The 25,667-nt window shown below is 41.4% G+C and overlaps 1 protein-coding gene across 3 annotated transcripts in view; it reads right to left on the reverse strand.

Moving 5' to 3' along the window:
* Window positions 1-407: 407 nt before the first annotated feature.
* The window catches only part of SLAIN2 (SLAIN motif family member 2), a 36,595-nt gene continuing 11,335 nt past the window's right edge, over window positions 408-25,667 (reverse strand). Inside the window, exons 6-9 of one of the 3 annotated variants that reach the window (XM_081960151.1) lie at window positions 22,087-22,224; window positions 11,692-11,769; window positions 7,230-7,518; window positions 408-4,021 (exon numbers count right to left, since the gene is read on the reverse strand). In XM_081960151.1, coding sequence (XP_081816277.1) covers window positions 3,955-4,021; window positions 7,230-7,518; window positions 11,692-11,769; window positions 22,087-22,224 — 572 coding nt within the window. In that variant the 3' untranslated portion in view covers window positions 408-3,954. The remainder of the gene's footprint in view (window positions 4,022-7,229; window positions 7,519-11,691; window positions 11,770-22,086; window positions 22,225-25,667) is intronic. The other 2 variants (XM_081960152.1, XM_081960153.1) reach the window with 2 other exon arrangements.

The following is a 25,667-nucleotide window of genomic DNA, read 5'->3' on the forward strand; positions in this document are numbered from 1 at the left end:
ATGTGGAAACTGGAAAAAGCAGCTCAGTACAGCAATACGGCAGCGGTACTTAATGGCATTCAGACCAGCTTGGAACTGGTAAGTTTCAGCTCGGCGTATGCCCGGCGTATAAGACGACCCCCCAATTTTTGGAATGATTTTTATAGGCTAAAAAGTCATCTTATACGCCGGAAAATACGGTATATAAATTATGCTGTTGCTAAATGTTTTGTTTATGGCTAGTTTTCTTTTGCTTTTAAAATAAACTCTCCCTTTTCCTGTTTGATTCATAATATGCTATGTTTAAAAGTAGGATTGTTGCTATTATGTGTAATTTGAACATAAGGCAGGATCTCCCATTCAAGTTTTTGTTTCTGAACACATCCAAATGAACAAAGTATTTAATATACTTAAAGAAATAACAAATATTTCGTTTTATATATATTTTATTTCAAAAAGGAGTCAAAGAAATGTTTTAAGAATACCTATATTCTTCCTTTTTACACTTTTTATTATTAACATTTACAAAAAACATTCAAACACTGAGGAAAAAATTAAATAATTTTAGAAGCTGAACTCCTTTGTTTTCTGCCTACATACATACAACAATTCTGAGCTGTTGACACAATCCCCCCCCCATTCATAAAACCCTTAACAACTATTGTCAAACATAAATTAAGTAAATCATAGGCACTAGTTTATCATAGTCATGTTTCCACACTTCAATATACCCAAACCTCTAAAACACAGAAAGTCATAGGATGTCATGGCAATCAAATAAACTGGCAACGTGACAAAGTCTCTTCTAACTACACCTTTTTCAGGAATCTAAATTTGCTGGATGTTTATTGCAATGTGGCAGCAGGGGGGGATGATACGCCCTTAAAACCTGATGCATTATCGAAGTAATGCAAGGATGAGCGTCATAAAAACAAACTTATAAATCAAGGTGATGCAGCTTGGTTAAAAAGGCAACATCTGGATGCTTGAAGAAAATATTCAGTTAAATATTTTTCCCCCCTAGTAAAAGTAGAAATGAGAATGTTCCCACTTATAAAGACTGCAATATCCGCTTTGCTAGAGCCCCATTTTAAAAATTAGGATAGGTAAAAGTTACCTAAAAATATTTAGATATCTCGTTTTTTCTGTTCGGCGCTTTAAATAGGCTGGGCTAACAGTGCAACTAACAGCTCTGTTAGCTTCTCTTCCTACAATTATCGGCTACCCTGATTTAAGAAGACCACCCCAGTTTATTTCTTTTTGTTCTGACTTGACTGTAAATTAGGATGTGTTCATAGTAACATTCCCAGTTAAAGGAAAATCATTTCCCACACTGTGTTTGTGACTCACAGAAGTGCAAGTAATTACACTATGTAAAGCGGCAAGAGAAGAGAATGGACTCTGCAAAGTCTCCATGATGCCCATGTCTTATCTGCAGATGACAATGTATGTCTGAAAGGTCTATATCTGTGATGGCGAACCTATGGCACAAATGGAGCCATTGATCAGGATGCGCAAGGCGCTGCCCTGTCAGCTGGCCGGCGCGCATGTGTTCGCTGGCCAGCCGAGTTCACCCTTTTTTAAAGCTATTTTTCGCCCTCCCCAGGCTCTAGAGCCTTTATAGGAGCCTGGGGAGGGTGAAAAGAGTCTCCCCCTCCTCCCCTGGAGGCCCTCGGGAGGCTTCATGAACTTCCCTGAAGCCTCGGGAGCGCAAAAAAACGGGCCTATGGGCAAACTGGAAGTTCGGGAACGGACTTCCTGTTTGCTCGGAGGGTCGTTTTGAGCGCTCTGAAGGCTTCAGGGAAGCCTCCTGAAGGTCCCTGAAGCCTCTGGAGGGGCGGGGGAGGCTGTTTTCACCCTCCCCAGGCTCCTATAAAGCCTCTGGAGCCTGGGGAGGGCGACAAAAACATGCAAAAAATGGGGGGGGGGAAGTGCCTGTAGTGCACGCATGCACACTGGGGCGTCGTGCATTGCATTATGGATGCAGCACGCCCGCACATGACCCCCCTGCACTCCCCCCCCCTTATGGCACGCAAGCAAAAAAAGGGTCGTCATTGCTGGTCTATATGGTGCCTTCAGAACCCAGCATTTAAAGATCCCAGAATCCCATCCTTTACACAGGACCACAGAAGGGCCTTCCTTTCAATTAAAAAGGGGGGAAAAGGAAAATTGCCTGAGTGCTGGAACAGATGTCTAGTCCTATCCTGCCTTGGTCACATTTCCAATTCAAGTAAAAATTGCATGGCTTTTAATCCACTAATCTAGGAAGGCTACCTAAGTAATCAAAGCCTGGAATCTCCAACACCACTTACTCTTTTTTTTGTAAAATTCAAAAGCACTTACTTTAAGAGGCAGGCATGAATGAGGTTTTCAAGCTGCAAACAGGATGGGTTTGGATGATGTTCAGTCCTTACCAAAATGGCATCCTAGCTAAAAGCTTTTTTTTTTAAAGCTCCGTATTTTAGACAGCAAAAGGAAATGTCATTCTAAGTGACTGCCTTTTCTTTCCTTACAAAGAAAAATAATTCTTGCAACTGACTTACTCTGAATTTCTTTCTGGCAAGTAGCTTACCTTCCGTCTTCCACTCCCAACATAAAAACAAGTGAAAAGGGAAAAGCTGCAAGAGATGGGGCTTTGGGTATTAATAGTTTTCTACCGCGTGAGGGGATACCCTGACAACAAGGACTGGCAAAAGAGGGAAAAAGCCAACAACTGTTAGAGGAACAAAACCACTTTGTAAACATACGTGGCAGAGTTTTCTTTTCTTTTTTTTTCAAACTGTTACCAACAATGCAAAATACAAATATAAGGCAAAATACATAGTTAAAATATTAATAGGGGCAATAACCTCAGTGGAAGTATTTACAATTAAACACACCTCTAGGAAGCTGATCGTTTTTTTAAAAAAGAAAGAAAGAAGACTCCCTCATACCGTGAAAGGTTACCCACATGAATAAAGCATTTGGTATCAGCCAAACAACCAATTTCCTTAGGAACCTCTGGGCAAGAGCTGCATAGTTGTTTTTCCCTTCATGTTAACTACAGGCCTGTTCAGTTGCACTCCAGGGGTTAAGCACGTGGCAATAGTTCTTCATCCGTTCTCTTCCTTTCTCTTTCCAGGAAGTTTGCTCTAAAAAAGGGCTCGTATGTTTGAAAAATATCGCTGGGGGGTAGAAAAGAAAAAAGGCTATTTTCCTGAGCCAGGAACAGCTAATTGGGGGATTGTACAACTGAAAACGAGCCCTTTTGGCAATCGCAGTATTATACAAAACCTGATATGACAAAGTCAACATAAAAAAAAAATACAACCTATGCATATCAAGGCTCAGAGGCCCAGGTTTTTTTTTTTTTTTAAAAAGACAAATGGTACGGACTCTCCTACCGCTCCCACAGCGAGACTCCAGAGACAAGGTTGTGCTGTGACTCAGTTTCTTCACACATCTCTTCCACAATTGTCTAACACAATCTCACCTAAGCCCAGTAGCATTTTTACAATCCAATTTTTGCTTTGATCGACATATAATGTTTCTCTTCTACGTGTTAAAGAAAGCCTTGCTCTTTAAGAATCAAGTAATGTTGCGATCTTTTCAAGATTATTATTTTTTTGCTTAACATTTTACGTGCTGCTTTTTCAAAAATGGATGTATCTTTGGCATATTAAGATATCTGCCCTGATTGTATCCGTGTGGGCTGTTTGTAGCCATGTGAGCGTTGGTAACAATTTTAGGAAGCAGGGAAGCTTCAGATATGATACGTGATTCACGTAAAAATGATTTGAGTGATCACCAAGTATCTGATGTTAATGTCATTAAAGTGCTGTTTTATAATCTCTGCCAGCTTGTGCTAATTAAAGACAGAGAGATCTGGAGAGTTTCAATCCCTCCCTCCCAAAGTGTTTTCCATCAGTCTGCATGTGGATCTGTAGCTTAGCCTGCTGAAGGCGGCGGGCGTGCTGAGTTAAAAAGCTCTGCTGTTCAGTAGCAGCCGTCCTTCCAGCTCTCGTCTTTTGCGCTGCTATAGGATTTGGGAGCTGGCAGGGATCTGAAACAGAGAAAATGAGATTCATCAGGAAGTTTCTCCAGATATTTGCCTATTTTCTTTCTTTCTTTTGATGTAAAGAACAAAAATGAAAACCATCAAAGATTCTGTACTGTTTAACTCCTCGTGACAACAAAGTTTAATAATATTCCACAGTGCCTTTTCTTATTCCTCCTTTCGGTCCCCTCATTATTCCAGTAGTCTGGAATAATAAATATGTTTTTGTACATCTGCCTTATGCCTTTTATTGTATAATAATTTTTGTATTACTCTTTAAATTTAGCAGGTATTTAAGTTTTGCCAATTTGAGATTAGCTCTGTGCTTCCTTTCAGGGTTGACTTCTGTGCACATTTGGAGCCTTCAAATGCACAGCTGCTTTGCCACGCTACCCCCACAGTCTGCCCTTAAGGTGTATCTTGAACATAGCCAAGTTGTGCTACTCTTTGTAATTCCTGCAGGCAACACAATAAGGCCAGCAATTGGTGGGGTATTTTTCTGGCTAAAATCTAAGGGTCCTGAACTGTGGAAAAGCCACTACCTATCACAATAGAGAATGTGGCTGGAATTGTGCCTGTTAGGGTCAGGAATTCCAGTCCATCCACTACTTTTCCCTAAAGGAATCACTAGATGGCAGCAAAAGAGCAAAAGCTGTGCAAACCCAATGCAGCTGCTGCCAAGTGCTTTTCTACAGAGGAGTTTAGATCAGGGGTGGGATTCAAAAATTTTAGCAACTGGTTCTGTGCACCATGGCAGGCGGAGAGCGTTTTCGCCCTCCCCAGGCTCTGGAGGTTTTTTTCAAGCCTCCCAGAGGGTGAAAATGGCCTTTTCCCGGGCTCCAGAGGCTGGAAAAGGGGCTGTTTCCAGATTTCTGGAAGGCCCGTTTTTCGCCCTCCAAGAGCCTCCGTGTGGGACCTGCGCTTACCTGGCATCCAAAACAGGCCGCATGGAGATTCCTGGGAGGGGCGGGAGGGGCCAGCCAGTCCTTTTAACTACCGGTTCAGCGAACGAACCAGATGTAAAATTAGCATCCAGTTCGCCCAAACTGGTCCAAACCGACTGAATCCCACCCCTGCTTTAGATGTAAGTGAGAAGTGTTTGGTTGCGAGGGTGACCACGTCCGTTTTCTTCTGAACAGACATTGATTGATTTATCTATTGAACATAGAAGTGGCAGTAAAGAGGTAGAACTGTCGCATCTCTTGGCTGACATCTAGTGGTTGTCCGGATTTGTGCAGCCAAAGTGCAGCTGCAGGTTGAATGTTGTTGAAGAGCTCTGTGACGGGGAAATAATTTTACCGATTCTTGCATAAAATCACAGCATGCAGGTGTATCTGGCACATTTCTTGGTTAAAGAAACACCGTGGGAATCTCAATATTGATTTGAGACTGATTTTAAATTTTACATTTTTAGCTCACTCATTGATAAAAGTCATCCAGTGACAGGTGACTCAGCCAAGGGTGCCTACAGGTGTGTTCATAACATTTCTTGCGCAGAATGAGTGGGAGAAGATAAAGAGAAGAGGTTTCTGGGAAAATGGCGGCTACTTCCTGAATAGCGCCACATGGTTGCATGTCAAAGCGATCTGTTTTCCTCCCCTACTGCAAAAAAAAAAAAAAAAGCACAGAGGCCCCAAAGCTTTTCGGAGTGCTGCGCAGACTGTTAGGGAAGCACAACACAGCAGTTTGTTGTGCAGCCACGTGGCACAATTCCGGAAGCAGACATTGTTCCCAGAGACAATTCAATGTGGTGGTTGGAAACATGGCAGCTGCTTCTGGAATCATGCTGCGCGGCCTTGTGATGAAGTGATCTGTTCCAGAAGCCTCTGGAACTCTTCAAAAGGCAAATGTGGAGGAAGGTGTGGGACCTGGTTTTGGGTGTGTGTGTGTGTGTGTGTGTGTGTGTGTAAAAAGGCCTGTAGGGACCCGGTGGTGTGTACGGGGGGATTGCAGTGTCTCTGCAACCGGTTGTAAGGCCAGACATCTGAGAGGGTGCTGAATTGGCTTTTGGGAGGTCCGCTGTAACTTTAAAAAGCCATTAAGGACTGGTCATTAAGCAAGGACTACTTGTAGTTTTGCAGTCTAAGATTGTCATGAGCCAGAAAATGTCTTTGCAGTCAAGAATCTATGTAGGAATTCCAGAAAGAACCTCAAAATTAGAAAGACAATGATACAATAGAGTAAGAAAGGAAAACTGCAAGTATAGATTTAAGTCAAAATGTGCACATGGTGATGATTATTTAAAATTGTAGTTATTTCATTCAAAAGCAGTAATGTAAAAATGTTTTAATTTCTCCCAAAATCTGAATCATAAAAGTACGTATAAGACAAAGGTAACAAACTTAAAAGTTAAAATGGATGTTTCAGCCATAAAATCACAAACTACCTAACAAAGCATTCAAAATTACTTTCCGCCTTTGTTGCTATAAAAACTGAAGTGTCCATAAAGCATTCAGCTCTTTCAAGTCTACCCATACCCGCCCCCATCTTATCCCAAAATACTTATCCAAAGGCAGAAAAGTAGACGCACAAAATAACATTCCTCTCTATTACCTGTGTCACCTGACCGGAAGTGGATTCGGGTTAATTCGGGTTAATTAATGTCAGCGTTCCAAATATCATCCAAAATTAAATCAGAGTCCAAGGCAGAACTTTCCTCAAACTTCCAATTTATTAAGAGAGACATGTTGGCACATCTGTGGAAAACCCGAATCTCAAACCTTCCTGGGTTTTCCACCCAGTTGAAAGTTCACGAACTTGCCCCACACCCACAAGTCCATCACATGGTCCAATCTTCCATTGCCACGCTGGCATCTCCACCCATCCACTTCTGGTCAGGTGCAGAGGTGCAGAGACAAAGAGTGACCTTGGGCTTCTAGAAAGGAATGTTTTATTTTGACAACAACACATTCTACTCCTTACAATTTCCCCTCCCAATTCCCCACTAATGAAAGAGCATAGTAAAATAAGAGAGTGTGTGGCAGGCCAACTATCCTAAAAGGAATATGACTGGAGGCCTGACAACCCGCTTCTCAGAGGTACCAGAAATACACCACTGAGAAGACATTATTTCTGATAAAAAAGTGTCTCGTTTTCAGAATAAACACATAAGAGACAAACCATTCTGGCTATGCAAAATAACCCTACCCAAGACATGAGCGTTTCTCCCGAATGATGGCTTTTGCCATGTAGGAAGTGAAAGCGGCAGACTCACCTGCGAACGGGCTGTGTGAGTTTGCTGCGAGGCACTGGGATGCCCCCGCTGGAGGGGGCACTAGGTCTTGGCAAGCCACTCCTTAACCCTGTGGTTCCTGCAGGTCTGGTAAGCGTAGCACTGTTGATGCTGCTGGCTGGACTTCCAGAGGCGGAACCGGGAGCCGCTAAAGGCAGCTGCGTGGCTTCGGGAACAGAATTAGGTCCATGGGTATTAAATGCTTTTACTGGCTGTCTCAGAGCCAGAGGTGAGGGCGCTGCTGGAGACCGGAATTTACTGGGAGATGGAACTGGAATGGCACCAAAAGAAAAGACAGTCATGTTCAAGGTTCAGGGCAGTAAAATGGCCGCTGCTTAAAACCAGGCCTAAGAGCCTCAGCAATGTAGTAGAACAGCAGCCAATACACCTATTATTTCACACTAGCCAATATTTCGGAATGTTTTTGAGAGAAGCAAAGAGGTCAAGTTTAAACGACAATGTACTTTCAATATTCCACCAGAAAAGGTGAGCAACTCAATGAGAAGCAGTTGAAATAAAAACAGCTGCAATGACAAGTAACCGTGTAGCTAATTCATTTTAATTGTTTCAGCAGCTGACTACAGTACTTTTCATGGATGACGTGCATTAAGTATGTCTAAGTTTTGGTCATTCCTTACTGAAAAAGGAAGTTTAGGAGTCCTCAAATTTAAATTTATTTTAATTACTACCTTTCTATGAGATCAGAAAATGAAGGTAATATATTCAGCAAACTAAGAATGTAGTTCTTCCAGTCAGGTGTACAATATACAGCGAAAACAACATTAATTATTATGTTACAATACTTTAAATTGTGTATGCAGGCACTGGATTGAAATTTAACAAGTATTAACTTCAATTAAACGAGGCTCGTATTCAAATTATGAATTTGCAAGGTAAAGTACATTCAAAGAGTGTGTAATCTGTAAGTATGGGCTTGCCTCAAGGACTAAATATACTATAACTCAAAGTATGAACGTAGATGATGATAAAGTACCCCAATAGAAATGTTATAGTCTGTAATCATGCAAACAATGTAGGCCACTTTAAGTTTAAGAGATTCAGGAAGAATTACATTTCAAGAAAATGGATAGATTTGATACTTAATAGTTGAGTTACATGTTACAGATTGTTATAATCTTTTTCCTCTGATCCTTCATGCATTTATGTTGTGCAATGATTCTATTAAAATACAAAAGGATTTTTCGGTCAAGAATATTTTTAGGAGAATTACCAAGGTGGCATTGTGAAGACATTTTGAGGAGCAGACAATGGGTTGAGGGGGGGGGGGAGGAAAATGGGACACACAAACTCAGTTTGAAAAGATCAACAACGAATTACAAAATCTAAATAACGATAGAGGGATATTTGAGAAGCATTAAATATAACTACAGATCCTGAAAGCTCATAAATAAATAAACACAATTCCAGCATAGTGTAGGGAAATCTTTCTGAAAAACACAATAGTAAATACAAGGATGAAAGTCCCTTTTTGTTTTAATATTCCAAGAGCCATTTAGAAAACATATCAGTTTCTCTTTAAATGCTCTAAGACAGGGGTATTAAACTCACGTCGATCACGGTGGCGTCATCTGTTGTATTGGGACTTCCCCCCCTTCGCTAAACCGGGTAGAGGTGTGGCCAGTGCATGACGCATCCGCCCTGCGGGCCGGAAATTTGAGAGCCCTGCTCTAAGATATCCTATGAACAAGGCATTCCAAACTTTATAAAAAAAATTAATTTCCCTGCAAAACACAACTGCCCACAGATGGTGATTTTGCAGTAACAAAAAAAGGCCTTTACAAGAGAAAGCACATGGCTCCTGGCTTTGTCTTAGGTCTAAATCATTTGCAGTCTGATGTAAGTATTAATGGACTGTCGGTCTTTGTTCCATTCTCAAATAAATCTTTAGTTCAGAGATGTTTATTTGTAACCACACTACCCACTTTCAACACCAATAGCAATAATTCAGCACACAAATTAGATGTTATCCCTTTAATGGTGCCACACTAATTAGAATCTCTCAAGGCAAACAGTGCCTCAAAAATGAATCTCTCTAGTAAAGAAATAACAAACGTAGAAATCTTGAGCGACACTAACCCAATAGGCAAAATGTTGTACATACATGTAAATATGGGCATGCAGAGAGGGATGCGGTGGCTCAGTGGCTAAGACGCTGAGCTTGTCAATCAGAAGGGTTGACAGTTCGGCGCTTCGAATCCCTAGTGCTGTATAACAGAGTGAACTCCCGTTACTTGTCCCAGCTTCTGCCAACTTAGCAGTTCAAAAGCATGTAAAAATGCAAGTAGAAAAATAGGGACCACCTTTGGTGGGAAGGTAACAGCGTTCCGTGCCCCTTCGGCATTTAGTCATGCCGGCCATATGACCACAGAGATGTCTTTGGACAGTGCTGGCCCTTTGGCTTTGAAACAGAGATGAGTATCGCCCCCTAGAGTCGGGAATGACTAGAACATATGTGTGAGGAGAACCTTTACCCTTACGGGCATGCAACACATATCCAGTCTTCAGTACGCAATAGGCTAATTTTATGAGTGCCAAATTCTAACTTCTTGCATGAAAATACAGATGGAACTATACAGTATACTGAGGAAATGAAACTGGTCTTCTACTATAGGGTGCAAAATCAAAGATATTAATTATGAACTACTGCAAATTCTTGATCTAATAGATTACTAGATGCATGCCTAGAAAAGTATAGATATGTACTTTACCTAAGAGTCTGTGGCAGAAGCCAATGATTAAGCCAATGATTAAGGATGTGTATCTTTTTTCCCCCAATCAAAACTCCAGATAACTGTTTACATTTTAAATTTGACGCCTGAGGTCATTTATAAACTATAGAAAGAAACTGAAGCTCAATCTAAGCAAAAGTTATTCTAAAATAACTATATTTAATGTGATATGATTTTGAGGTTTTAGGTAGCTGGGATTGTTGCAATAATCGTGCCATTGGTTTTGTATGTGTGAAGCAGAAATCCACAATAAAGTTATTCCATATAGATGATTGTTATACTGCGTGATTTCTGCTGTTCACCAAAAGTTATCTACCAGGTTTCTAAAGCTTTTAGTAGGGACACAGTGGCTAAGATGCTGAGCATGTTGATCAGAAGGTTGGCAGTTCAGTGGTTCAAATCCCTAGCGCCGCGTAACGGATTGAGCTCCGGTTACTTGTCCCAGCTTCTGCCAACCTAGCAGTTCGAAAGCACGTAAAAAATGCAAGTAGAAAAATAGGAACCACCTTTGGTGGGAAGGTAACAGCATTCTGTGCGCCTTCAGTGTTTAGTCATGCCGGCCACATAACCATAGAGACGTCTTCAGACAGCACTGGCTCTTCGGCTTTGAAACAGAGATGAGCACCGCCCCCTAGAGTCGGGAACAACTGGCACATATGTGCGAGGGGAACCTTTACCTTTAAAGCTTTTAGTAAATATTATTTGGGTGTTTTTTGTATGTGAGATCTGCATAAACACTGGAACAATCTTCACTCCTTAAAATTTCTGAAGTCAGTCAATGTTTGGTATCCTGAGCTTTCCAATAATGTGGACAAGCTTTTTTTTAAAAAAATGCCAAGGCTTTTTCTAAAATACTGTGATTAAGTTTATCTTTCTCAAAGACTCCATATATTATCCTGATAATAAGTTCCATAGCTATTCTTTTTTTTAGCAGAAAAATACAAAACTACTTAAAATAGCTGTCCCATGACTTCTTTAAAAGCAGTGTAAGAAAACCAAAAGTAATTAGTCTTGTTGAGAATAATGCGTTTTTAAAAGTATCTTTCCTTCACCCTACCATGAATTTCAGAGATATCAAACTTGAATAATATTAATTGGTACAGTGTTGCTTAAATACAACACAGTGAAGGTGTCTCAAACTTGAACAAAACAAAACAAAAACTCAAAAACAAAAAGCTGTTGATTTCCAAGAAGATACCCAGGCGATAAGAATTTTTATCCCGCTGTCTTAAAGCAGCCTACAAAGATGACTGAATGGCCCTAAGTGCCAAACAAAGAAGCAATGGTAGATTCTGTCTCGAAAGGATGACAATCAAACAGCCTTAGAACGCCACCCAAGGATGCTGAGTTGACTTAAGGCAAAGACAACCAAATTCAATTAGTATAACTAATGGGAGTTTCTTCTTAGTAAGCAAGAAGGAAGTTGATTTGTACAATCTCCTCAACAAGTGTCAATCCTTTTCTGACAGCTCTGGCTGGGCTGAATCTTGTACCAAGCTTCAAATATTCAGTATCTGCTAGCAGCTTGTGTCCTAAATGTACAGTTCAAAATCCAGTGAGTTTCTTACAGAGGAGCAAGTGTGAGCACTGAAGATTAATATCTCCTGGTGAATACATCAACTGCAAAGTTGAACACAAAAAGAAACAACTTTCTGACTTGCTGGAGCTCAGTTAAGCGCCTGTAAGCTAATTACCTCCTTTGGCAGCTGGAGTATGAAGTAGTTGTTTGGTTTTGAAGGCAACTCGGTGCAAATTTTTCTGCTTTTGCAGAGCTGTTGAAACAAAGACGTGTTATCTCTGTCTAAACCAGTGCTTCTCAATTATTTTCTGTCATGCCCCCCCTAGGAAGAAGAAAACATTTCGCGCGCCCCCCCCCGCGCGACTGTAAATAGTATAATTTGTCTATAAAATTGTTATAAGTACACCTCTGCATAACATAGCACACCGGTCTTTCCTCGTCTCCCACCGTAGTCACATGCTTTCTTTCCTCTTTCCCTCTTACTTGTCTATCCTTCCTTCCACCCTCCCTTCCTCCTTCCCTTCCTTCCTGCCTCCCTCCCTTCCAGTTCCCTCCTTCCTCTTTCCCCCTGCCTGCCTGCCTTCTTTCCTCTTTCCCTATCCTCCTATCCTTCCTTTCTCCCTCCCTCCTTCCCTGCCTCCCTTCCAGTTCCATTCTTCCCTCCTTCCTTCTGCCTCCTTCCTGCCTGCTTGCCTTCTTTCCTCTTTCCCTCTTGCTTGTCTATCCTTCTTTCCTTCCACCCTCCCTTCCTCCTTCCCTTCCTTCCTGCCTCCCTTCCAGTTCCCTCCTTCCTCTTTCCCCCTGCCTGCCTGCCTTCTTTCCTCTTTCCCTATCCTCCTATCCTTCCTTTCTCCCTCCCTCCTTCCCTGCCTCCCTTCCAGTTCCATTCTTCCCTCCTTCCTTCTGCCTCCTTCCTGTCTGCTTGCCTTCTTTCCTCTTTCCCTCTTGCTTGTCTATCCTTCCTTCCTTCCACCCTCCCTTCCTCCTTCCCTTCCTTCCTGCCTCCCTTCCAGTTCCCTCCTTCCTCTTTCCCCCTGCCTGCCTGCCTTCTTTCCTCTTTCCCTATCCTCCTATCCTTCCTTTCTCCCTCCCTCCTTCCCTGCCTCCCTTCCAGTTCCATTCTTCCCTCCTTCCTTCTGCCTCCTTCCTGCCTGCTTGCCTTCTTTCCTCTTTCCCTCTTGCTTGTCTATCCTTACTCCCTCCTCCCTTTCTTCCCTCCCTCCCTGCCAGCAGCTCCTCCAGCATCCCAGGGGCGAAGGGGTGGCGGTGGCAAGATCGGGCGACCGCCACCCCTTTGTCCCTTCCCCAACAGCGGCTGTTGCGCTTCCGCTTCCAGACGGAATCCTGGCGGTGGAGCTGCTGGCGGGGAGGCGAGCTACCTGCATAAAGACGCCGCCGAGGGCATGGCAGAATATATCCCGGCTTGAAGTGGCAGCGCTGGGGACTGCTCAGAGACTCATCAGAGCCGCGGGCTGGAGCTGTGCAAAAAGTCTGCTTGGGCTGGGGGGGGGGAAGGGAGGGAAGCCTGGGACAGCCATGCTTCCCTCCCTCCCACCCCCGCCCGAGCAGGCTTCTTGCACAGCTCCAGCCTGCGGCTCCAATGAAAATCCACAGTCCGAAGTGCTGCCACTTCCAGGCGGGATATATTATGCCTCGCCCACGCCGCCGCCGTTGCACCCAGATGGAAAGGGAGCCTTCGCGCCCCCCTTTACGGAGCCTCGCGCCCCCCCAGGGGGGCGCGCCCCACTATTTGAGAACCGCTGGTCTAAACAAAGGTGGCAAGAACTTTGAACTACATTCCAAAGTTTCACTTAAGATTCTAAGACTGTAATTTTCATCTAATCAAAAAGTTAGAAAACAAATCAACAAAAGAAATGGCAAAATAGCTTTCCAAAACTGTTATGGCTCCAGTAATAGTAGCAGCAGTAGCAGTGAAGTGTTTTATTTTAAAGAAGTGATGCTCACCGCAGTAAGAACTGTCAGAAAACGTGTAGAATAAAATGCATTATGTGTTTTAGCAGACAAAGAATTTTTTGCAGGCCAAAATAATATTAATAATAAATACCTGCACACCTAGAAGTGAAAACAAACCACCAGCCAATCATGCAAAGCCATATCAGTGCAAGGTTAAATTTAAAGAAGGCAACTGTCTCATTTAACTCCAAAGGTTTATAAAGTTTCACATCAGACAGCTCTTAAGAGCAGTATCTCTGGAAAAAGGTGCTTTTTCCAGAGGCAACTGGACTTTCTTGTTTTTTCTTTCGAAGACGTTTCGCTTCTCATCCAAGAAGCTTCTTCAGCTCTGGCTGGGTAGTGGGGAATGGAATTCCTTGCAGAATCCTTCCACTCCCCACCATCCAGTCAGAGCTGAAGAAGCTTCTTGAATGAGAAGCAAAACGTCTTCAAAAGAAAAGTCCATTTGTCTCCTGAAAAAACACTTTTGGGACAACTATCACCTGGATGACTAAGGCTCTCCACAGACTTTTTTGGTATGTGCATTTAAAAAAATATTTATTTCTGAAACAAAATTGCTAACTGTTCTCTTTCCTATTTCAAACTGGCATTTCTTCATTCCAAATCGGGCTACTCAACCATTACACTGATAGTTATTTAACAATCCATGCCTATTATACAGAAAAGGCAAACACCAACAGTAATCTCTGTGGTAAAGAAGCTCTGAAATGAACATGGAAGAGAGGGAAAGAAAATATAGGATGCACATTTTAAAGCTGATACACGAGGACCCATATAAACCACTACAGTCTGCCCAGTACAACAGTCATCCCCAGAAGCAGAATTCTGCATCGTAACAGCTGTTTTCTAAACAGATGACCACTCTTAACATACTGTACCTCAGATCAGATGGACATAATTAAACTGATTTTGAGAATGATTTTAAAAATCAACTGCCTGACAAGCATTTAGGAGAATAGATTATTTATTATTTACTATGTTTCCCCGAAAATAAGACAGGGTCTTATTTTCTTTTGACTGCCCCCGAAATAAGCGCTAGGCCTTATTTTTGGGGGGGTCTTATTATTTTTGAGGTGCCTTAACCTCAGCCTGCGGATCAGCTGATCCAGAAGTTCTGTCTCTGGCACACTCTTGCCAGTCCTAGTGTTACTGGGCCTGCTGCTCTTTTTGCGGCCGCCACTAAGAGAAGGGGCACAGTAGCTAGGGTTTGCACGAGGCCGTTCCGCACAGAGGGCAGGTGCATGTGCGCCACATAGGGTATGTTCCCCTCCCCCTTCTGCCTCCAGGAAATGGATGTGCATGTGTTTAAATATTTTAGGGGAGGACACTTTCTCCCAAAGGACAGAGCAGCGATCCTATTTGCAGTTATGGATCACTTTTTTTCACTTTTTGCCACTCACACATAATACCACTGTTTGTATTATTCTATTCTATTCTCTTCTGTTCTATTGTCATTTTTTATACTGTTGGCACACTGGCACACATTAAAAAATGATATTACACAAAGGGTCAAATTAAGCAGGCAAAACAACTATCTGCCAAGCAATAGCTAAACTTCAAACTCTTCGAAGGCTTTAAAATAGCCATAAAATTCACATTTATCTGCATCTCTGCTATTCACTTGTTTTCTTCCATTCCTCTGAGCACAACTCCTTTCCCCAAATTCACAAATAATTACAATGAGTCTTCCTCTTAGGTAATATGCTCTATAATTATCTACATTTGGTTTAATTGGCACTTATCTAATTTTAAACTAGTTTAATGAGATTTGGCAAATGGCTCAGTTATTCCCTGACCTCAATAATAGGTGTTTTAATTTTTAATCATCCCAATAAATCGTACTATGTTGCAAATGCAGATGAAACTCAAAAAAGTAGAATATCGTGTAAAAGTTCATTTATTTCAGTAATACAAGTTAAAAAGTGAAGCTAATATATGAGATAGACTCAGTACATGCAAAGCAAGATAGTTCAAGCTGTGATTTGTCATAATTGTGGCTTACAGCTCATGAAAACCCCAAATCCACAATCTCAGAAAAGTAGAGTATTGTGAAAAGGGGCAATATTCTAGGCTCAAAGTGTCCCACTCTAATCAGCTAATTAAGCCATAACACCCGCAAAGGGTTCCTGAGCCTTTCAATGGTCTCTCGGTCTGGTTCAGTAGGAATCACAATCCTGGGAAAGACTGCTGACCTGACAGTTGTGCAGAAAACCATCATTGACACCCTCCGTAAGGAGGGAAAGCCTCAAAAGGTAATTGCAAAAGAAGTTGGACGTTCCCAAAGTGCTGAATCAAAGCACATTAATAGAAAGTTAGGTGGAAGGGAAAAGTGTGGAAGAAAAAGGTGCACAAGCAGCAGGGATGACCGCAGCCTGGAGAGGATTGTCAGGAAAAGGCCATTCAAAAGTGTTGGGGACTTTGAGGCTGGAGTCAATGCATCAAGTGCCACCACACACAGACGGATCCTGGACATGGGCTTCAAATGTCATATTCCTCTTGTCAAGCCGTTCCTGATCAACAATGTCAGAAGCGTCTTACCTGGGCTAAAGAAAAACAGACCTGGTCTGTTGCTCAGTGGTCCAAAGTCCTCTTTTCTGCTGAGAGCAACTTTTGCATCTCATTTGGAAACCAAGGACCCAGAATATGGAGGAAGAATGGAGAGGCACACACTGCAAGATGCTTGAAGTCCAGTGTGAAGTTTCCACAGTCTCTGTTGATTTGGGGAGCCATGTCATCTGCTGGTGTTGGTCCACTGTGCTTCATTAAGTGCAGGGTCAACGCAGCCATCTACCAGGAGATTTTGGAACACTTCATGCTTCCGCAGACGAGCTTTATGGGGATGCTGACTTCATTTTCCAGCAGGATTTGGCACCTGCCCACACTGTCAAAAGCACCAAAACCTGGTTCAATGACCGTGGGATTACTGTGCTTGATTGGCCAGCAAACTCGCCTGGCCTGAACCCCATAGAGAATCTATAGGGTATTACCAAGAGAAAGATGAGAGACATGAGACTGAACAATGCAGAAGAGCTGAAGGCCGCTATTGAAGCATCCTGGTCTTCCATAACACCTCAGCAGTGCCACAGGCTGATAGCTTCCATGCCACACCGCATTGAGGCAGTAATTGGTGCAAAAGGGGCCCAAACCAAGTTCTGGGTACATATGCATGCTTATACTTTGCAGATGTCCGATATTGTTCTATGTACAATCCTTGTTTTATTGATTGCATGTAATATTCTAATTTTCTGAGATGGTGGATTTGGGGTTTTCATGAGCTGTAAATCGTAATCATCACAATTATGACAAATCACGGCTTGAACTATCTTGCTTTGCTTGTAATGAGTCTATCTCATATATTAGTTTCACCTTTTAAGTTGCATTACTGAAATAAATGAACTTTTGCACGATATTCTAATTTTTTGAGTTTCACCTATATATCTTTAAAATTATTCACTGAAACAAAGTTATGTCCTCTGCTCGCCCCTAAACAAGAGAGATTTTTTCCCCTTCTGGCCTCCCATTCCAGAAAATATAAAATAGCACAAAATAGCCATTTTGACATACACAATATTCAGTTAAGAGGGAAAGCCTATAAAGTATTTCAATTAGATTTAAAAGATCCTAATGCTAGTAAAATTTAAACTCATGATTTGTCTAGACCAGGGGTGTCCAAACTTGGGAACTTTAAGACTTGTGGACTTCAATTCCCAGAATTCCCCAGCCAGCTGGCTGGGGAATTCTGGGAGTTGAAGTCCACAAGTCTTAAAGTTGCCAAGTTTGGACACCCCTGGACTAGATTAAAGGACTAGGGGTGACATGGTAGCAGTATTCCAGTATTTGAGGGGCTGCCACAAACAAGGAGGGTGTGTGTGTTCAACTTATTTCCCAAAGCATCAGAGGGCAGGACAAAAAATGATGGAAACTGGTTGGGGAATTCTGGGAGTTGAAGTCCACAAGTCTTAAAGTTCCCAAGTTTGGACACCCCTGGTCTAGATGAAGTTGGATTCTGATTCTAATCTAAATATAATTTATGTTTTATTTTCAGTAGATCAACCCTCATCTAATTTTTTTTAAAAAAATCCTAGTTTGCATTAACTTTGAAATATCATTAGATTTAAACCCATAACCCTCTCTTAACACTGATAATTTTGTTTTGTTTTTGTTTTGTTTTTTGCCTTTTCAGATCCATATTCTTTCGGTGGCCACCTGATTTATTTGTCTGCCTTTTCTCAAATAATTCACCTCTGTTGCCCAATTTAGCAGTCTAGGGGAATTTAGCAATTCTGGGAAGAAAGCTTAATAATAATAAAAGATTATATTTAGGTGGTTAAAAATTGAGATTGAAGTTCTTTCTTGTGCCACTTGAAGATGAAGACCTTACTTGTTCAATTTTTCTTTCTTTTAATGACTCTGTAATCCCTTGCATTGGGGGGTGGAGTCAGGGCAACTAATTGGAGCTGAGATTTTACTGGCCAGATGCCCTCCCTGACACCTATGCCCAGCTCACAGCAGATATTTTCTCTTTGCGCCCTCTACCTAGGATCAAACTCAGAGCCTCCTGATTGTGAGGCAAGAGCTCCACCTTTGGGCCACCATACCACTCTCTTACTCACATATTCAAATATATAGCCTGGAAATGTCAGCTGATATCAAATATATTATATTATACTAAAAACATGGAGGAAAGTTCACTTGGAATCATTTCTCCCAATTTGTATTTATCCCCAAAAATATATTTCCAAGAAATTTCTCATTATGCACTACTTTTTCCTCCACCATTTATTTTCTGCTGTAACAAAATACTGCTTTTGTTTGCTAATGAATCAAAGTTTCTCACGAATCCCCCCCCAAAAAAGTATTGATGAACAATTGTTGGTTATGGAGAAAAAAAATATTCGGAAGCTGGGAGCCCATAACAAAGTATAGCTTTTGTGGACAAGGTTCGTGTAAAAATGTACTGGATATTAAAATTGTCTAAGAAACCAAAATGAGTAAACACTGATCTTTTTGGGAAGAGAATTCTAGGGAACAACTGGAAACAGATTTTTTTCTATTTTGCTGAAGATGAAAATGATGTTAGGTAAATTTCTACCAAAGCCAGTGTGAGTTGAGTATTAACTCTTTGCTTTTGATTATGCAAATAAATTCATAGCAGTCCACTGAGGAAGAGTTTGAATTATGTTCCTGTCAGGAAAGGACTAGGTGAGGATTAACATGTTCATGTTTAAGAAAAGAAGATGTCTGTTTTACCGTGTACCACTAAATGGCCAAAAATGATTAGAATCCCGTTTCATTCTGCAGCTGAACAATGTTAAGTACAATGGTACCGTAGTACTCATTGTCAACCGGTTCCGGAAAGCGCGATGAGTATCAAAAATGATGAGTACCAAACACATTTCTCCCATAAAGGAATAATAAAATGAGCCACAAGGCAGCCAACAATGAAAAGTTCAACTTATGCATTGAGTACCAAACAAACGAGTACCGGGACAAAATGTTCACATCAAAATTCACTGAGTACTACATTTGATGAGTTTCAAAGCAGTCAAGTACCAAGGTACCACTGTAAGTAATATTGGGTCTATGCTAATTCACGAATGCTGCCACGCGAGCTCTCGGAGGAAGGAGGCAGGGATATTGGCCGGCGCTCACTTCCCTTACTACTCATTGTAAGAATGGAAGAAGCACCCACACCCTCTTCATTCTCTTTGAGAGCCGCCTTGCAAAATGGGGAATTTTAGGACATTTTGCAACCGGAGCCAGCATAGTGCCCTGCACACATGGGCCGCCCAGGAGCCCCGAGGCTCACAACCACCGTCTCCTGAAGCAAAAACAGCCTCCCCCAGCCCACCAGAACTCAGAAATGGCTTCAGGAAAGCCTCCAAAGGCTGGAGAGGGCAAAAAACAGCCCCAACTGGCCAACTGGAAGTTCGGAACCAATTCGTTTCTGACTTCCAGAGGGCCTCTAGGGGGGCAGGGGAGGCAGTTTGCGCCTTCCCCAGGCTTCAGGAAAGCCTCCGGAGCCTGGGGAGTGGTTGCATGCGCCTGCATGGGGGTCACGTACACATGCGCAGTTGGGTGGGAAATTGAGTTGGCACGCGAGTGCGTGCAATAGCGCACACGCGCGCAATTCTGGCACGCAGTAAAAAAAAGGTTTGCCATTACTTGTATATACTGACATTTATACCAGTTTGGATACAATGTATATATTTCCAATGTGTTTTTCAATACTAACATAGTAGGCATGCAGTTTCTGAAAGCTTACTTGTGGAATGAGAAAGGTAATAGTTTTAAATCAAAGTAACCTTGTCAAGTTAAGCCCAGAACAGCAGTTTGAAGTGGAAAGGCCACTATAATGTGATGGTGCTTTGTAAAAGAAAATCCAAGGAAAACATGGAAATGTAAATTACAAACACCAAAAAGTATATAATAGCGAGATTTCTAAATATCAAACTTAGTATCAAACTTAAGAATACAGTAGGGGCAAACCACATACAATGGTAGGCACATACTGTACAATATCATTAAGTGCATCTTTGTTTAGCTGCAAATTGCTTTGGCAATTGGGATGACAGATGGAAATGTGTTCTTTCAAATTAAAGATCATATGAACCCCAAGAAAATGTATTATCAGTGACTAGGCAAGATATTAATATCCTTTCTCCCTACAAGTGCTATGGATCTGATTCTGAATGAACAGCTATTACTTAACAGTTAAGCAACAATATATGCTATGTCAGTGATGGCGAACCTTTTTTGGCTCACGTGCCACAAGTGGGGGGAGCACAGGGGGGTCGAGTGCGGGCGTGCCACACCCATAATGCAACGCGCGACCCCCCCAGTGTGCATGCGTGCACAACGTGCGACCCCCCCCATTTTTACATGGTTTTTTTGCCCTCCCCAGGCTCCAGGGGCTTTATAGGAGCCTGGGGAGGGCAAAAAGAGCCTCCCCCGCCCCCCCGGAGGCTTCAGGGACCGTCCCTGAAGCCTTTGGAGCGCTTAAAACCACCCTCCGAGCAAACCGGAAGTGACTTCCGGGTTGCCCGGAGGGTCGTTTTAAGCGCTCCAAAGGCATCAGGGACGGTCCCTGAAGCCAGGGCAGCGCCTCGCGTGCCCTGACAAATGGCTCCGCGTGCCACTTGTGGCACGCGTGCCATAGGTTCGCCATCACGGTGCTATGTTAAGCTTCCATATTTTCTACCAAGTGTAATTTAACCCTTAGCTTCAAAAGGTCATGCCTGTTAGGTTTCCATCTTCCTTCCAAATATGAAAAAAACAGTTCTACAATACTGTATGCATTTTATATCCATATATTAGAGCTCTGTCTGTGTTCGCCTGCCCCTTCTAGACATGTAGCCTAATATACAAGGCAATTAATAACATTCTATGAGAAGTCAAAAGCCTTATTTTTATAATACATCCTCCTGTAGCCCAGGGGACACGCCGTAGCAAAATGGATGCAAAGCAAATTAGCATGCTCAAACAAATGGTTACATAATTAATCACATTATCGTGTTCAGCATTTTGTGCTACTTTTAATCTCTTTGCAGGCATGTAGATGATAGATGCAAGCATAAAAGCACTGAAGGCAAGAAAAAGCAAGTCAGCCCTGCCCCAAACATCTGCACACCTCTGCAGACATCTATGCACTGAGCATGGAAATCATGCATATGTTCAGTTTGAGTTTGTTGATCAGGGACACCTGTAAGACAGTTTCTAACTGCAGAAAAATTCATTTCTTAGAGCTCAGCACATAAAGATCTGCAGAGATCACAAAGATGTTTGTGAACTCAGCAACATTAAACTTTGCCTTCATTTGGGTAAACATTTTAGGAACCCAGACTAAAGTATGAAATGAAAATGACTGTACTTTTAATCTGTTTAGGAGAATCCACACATAGAACAATGTGCTATCTTTATCTTATTGTTCCCCAAAACATAGTATTGAGGCATAACTGCAAAAAGAAAATTGCTTTTCAATATGTTTGGTATTATACGGAAGATATCACAGCTTGCAAATTGCAAGAAGCCTGTAGCTTTAGGATGCGTGCGTGATAATAAATTAAATATAGACATTATTTGCTGATGATATTGGATGCTTAAAGAATTGCTAAAGTTCTGTGTGTAAACCTACAAAGGAATAAATATCAATATTAAAAAAAGCAACTTGGGACAATATATATACACCGTGTTTCCCCCGAAAATAAGACAGGGTCTTATTTTCTTTTGACCCACGAAATGGCCTTATTTTTGGGGAGGCCTTATTATTTTTGGGGTACAGGAGGCGGCGAGCATGGCCACCTCATGGGGCTGCAATATTTTTGGGGAGGGCTTATTTTCGGGGGGAGGGCTTATTTTAGCGCATGCGCTCAAAAGCCCAATTGGGCTTATTATCCGGGAAACAGGGCATATATATGTTTTCAATGGTGGGATAGAAAAAAAAAATTCATTCATTCAACATACATTAGATCTGGCTAGGTGAGCATTAGTCGCATGAAGCATCTAATCCCTTTACCATGAAACTGTAAACACACAGCTACAATATTCAGTCTTCTTTTAGAAGCTGCGTTTACAGCATCACTGTAAAGATACTTACTGGCTGAGGACTGAGGCTGAATACGAGGTATTCCTCCGTTTGGCACTTGAAAGTTTGAGTCACTTCTACTGTTTTTCACAGACTCAACATGGATGTTAGATGTCCTGGACAGGTTTGGAAGACTACGCCTTAGTTTTTCTGTATTAAAGAAAGATAACAACATACCATCTAATGCAGGGGACTGCACTCTTCTACCACCCAGAGCAACCCTGGAGTACAGAGGCCCTGAGGCAGGGGGAAAAACCAGGTACAAATCTTCAGAGCATATATTTTGGCTGACAAGCAATACATTATCAATTAAAGCATTAAAAAGTACATATTTTATCTAAAATACGTTTTAAAAAACGTAGAGAGCAAAAATTAATTGATATTCGTTACTTTAGAAAGAACAGTCTAGTGTATTGATCCATTCTGTCAAAATGTGAATGCCTATCCAACAGATGGCAGCCTATTTATCAATTTAAAATTCCAGTGTCTGCATAAAGTTACCACATTTTTCGTAGTATAAGACGCACCAGAGTGTAAGACGTTCTTCAAGATTTTGAAGAGGCAAATGTAAAAAAAATGTTTTTGTACTCTGCAGACCTTCCAAAAATGAGCCCATTAGGAGGCTTATAGAGTGCTCCTGGAGGCTGAGGGGCAAAAGCGAGCAAAAAACGGCCCATTTTCCGCTCATTTTCGCCCTCCCCAGGAGTTCTCTGAAAGCCTCCTGAAGGCTCTGCACGGCCATTTTTGCAAAGGGGGCGGGGTTTCAAGAGGCCCAAAATGCTGTATTCAGTGTATAAGACGCACCCAGATTTTTACCCCCTATTTTGAGGGAAAAAGATGTGTCTTATACTCCAGAAAATACGGTATGTAGAACTAGTTCTGAGTCAGAATTGTGATACCAAAATAAATAAGAAACAATCCAGCAATAGAAAACTGGATGAAAAGAAAGATTTAGTGAGTTTGGGGGGCTTCACAATAATTTCCTCACACTCCCATAATTGCCCCAAATCTGTTGTGGATGATCAAACTTGATTTTATTTAATACTGTATTTACAGAATACAGAGGAGGATTCAGAAATTCACAACGTGTTTTCTGATGGAACAGCTTTTAGTAGCTGACACCATTGTACAATCACTATTTATTTTGAAAACCAATGCTATAATTTTAAGAAGAAAGAATGGGAAATAATTTAGACTAGCATTTTTCAGAAATCCTACAGTGATGGAGATTAACAGATTCCAGAGCTTTAAACAAATATGGGCCTGTAGTCAAAATTTCTTCTCCATCATCCTAGCAGTAGTTTACATATAGAATGATCATCACTACAGATTTGGGGGGAAATCAGCTTTATTAACTAAAATATATGCTTGCTTGGCAATATTGAGCCTTAATAGAAAAAAAATTAATAGAGATATCCATTGTAACTGTATAATAGTCCAATAGATTAAATATAATTTTAAAATTTAAAAAAATATATGAAATGCATTGTGTTGTGGACTTTGTTTATTCTGCTATGATGTAATACAGGGGGATCCCCAACCTCGGCCCACTACTGGGCCGTAGCCTACTTGCAACTGGGCCACATAAGCGGTGGGCCAGTGCACATACAGTTTAACTTGTGTGAGCGGCAGGCCAGTGTGTGTATATATATAGCTCAATTTGTGCAACTCGAGTTCTGTGCGCATGGCTGTGTGTGCCGGCCCACTACTTGCATGGCTGCCACTAGACCCCTGCCAGGCTGCCAAGTCGCAAAGGTTGGGGAAGGCTGATGTAATATATAACCAACAAATCTGCATCATCTTAATTTTTCATTCTTTAGTGATAAAAATCAAATGGTGTTCTCTGTATATTATTTTTGCCTGTTATTTCTTTGAAAAGGAAACACTCTCAAGTGTAATAATTGCAAGACATTGTGATTTAAAGCAGATTTGGGACTTTCTAAAAAGATTTATGAGCCAGTTGCCTGCATGAAATGACAATTGGCATTTTGTCTGAAAAACTGTTGGAAACCAGATTGAACTGTAAACTGAGATATATAACAATTTGGATATGCACTGGAAATAGTGCGCAACTAGAAGTAATAGGCTAATGCAATCCTACATTTATTTGTAAAATATAGAAACCTGAGCTCTTCGACTGAGTAATACTATAAATCATGTGAACTTAACTTTCTCAACTGTCACCAAATCAGCATTCAGACTAAGAAACAACGCAAAAAATTTCTTAAATGGAATTAACTATGCTGAGTTTCCTTGACCCACAGAATGCATGGTTTTAAGTAAAAATAGGTTTAAAATGTATTTCACTGAACACAACATATAATATACTTTATTATTGTTATTTTGAGTTAGAGAATATTTCTTGTTGTTTGTTGGTGTATCCCATTTTAAGATCAATGCAAGAGAAGCAAAAGCAAAAGATCAAAGGATGAAAAATAATGCAAATAGGGGATAAAGATGAACAGTGCTATTCAAATAAAGTTTAGCGCCGCCTGCTCATGAACTATGCTGAGAATCATTATTTTAGTCTGATATACAAATACTGTACATACTTTCATACTGCTGTGTATCTATCCCTCAATCCCATACAGTAGTAATTACTATAGGGAATAATCGGATTACTCCCCCCACAATTATGGTTAGTCTGTGATTAGCAGTGAGATAATAAAGAGACTGGAATTTAATTACAAAAATATAGAACCACTACGAGCAGCTATAATTTATTGCCATTTTGACTTTGTCTATTGTGCAAATCAATCTTATAGTAGCTACCAGCTCCCTAATCGGTACAGAGGAAAATAGATGGTTTATGAGATAATTCCTCAATCTAGCTAAGAGATGCAGTAACAATGTATATATTTAATTTGTTAATAGACAAGTTACTCAGACAAATTTTCCTGACCCCTTTAGGAATTTTTCCACCTACTTCTAATAGGAAGTCTCCTTTGCTTTCAACCAACTGCTCACTCATGGCGCAAGGGTGTGCATGCATGCAGGGAAACATGAGGTATGCCAACGTAATTTAAAAGGAAGGACAGTTTAGGTTTTCAGCCACAGCTTACTTTTGCTACAGCGAGATTATCAAGAACCAATCAAATACTGTATACAAAAGTGGTCCTGGTCACATGCTTTGTGGAACAGGTGTGCCGCCACATGCCATTCCAGCCGAGTGCCATCATTGCTGTTACTCACCTTTCCAAGTGCCTATCTAGCTTATGGCTCCCGTTTCCACCCACCCATACAGTTTTTCCACTGAGATTAAATCCTAATTAAGAGTTAGTGGCACACAGCCACAGGTGAGGAGAACAGCAGAGTTCAGCACCAGGGGATGAACAAGCATCAACAAAACACAGAATAGAGTATTTTCCAGTCTGGCATTTTCCACACTACTTGTAGGGATGTGAAAAGAAAAGGGGAGGTGCAAGTCACAAAAGAGTAAATTGGCAAGATGTCACTGAATATTTCAGACAAACAGGCATATCCACTTCCTCTGGGAACTATAAATTATTTTCTGTTGGACTTTAGAAGAAACGTTCACTACTTTTTTTTTTGAAATTGTCCCATTTAAGGTACAAGTCATGCATTGTTTCACT

Source organism: Natrix helvetica (genome assembly GCF_964273705.1).
Source record: "Natrix helvetica genome assembly, chromosome: 7".
Lineage (NCBI taxonomy): Eukaryota > Metazoa > Chordata > Lepidosauria > Squamata > Natricidae > Natrix > Natrix helvetica.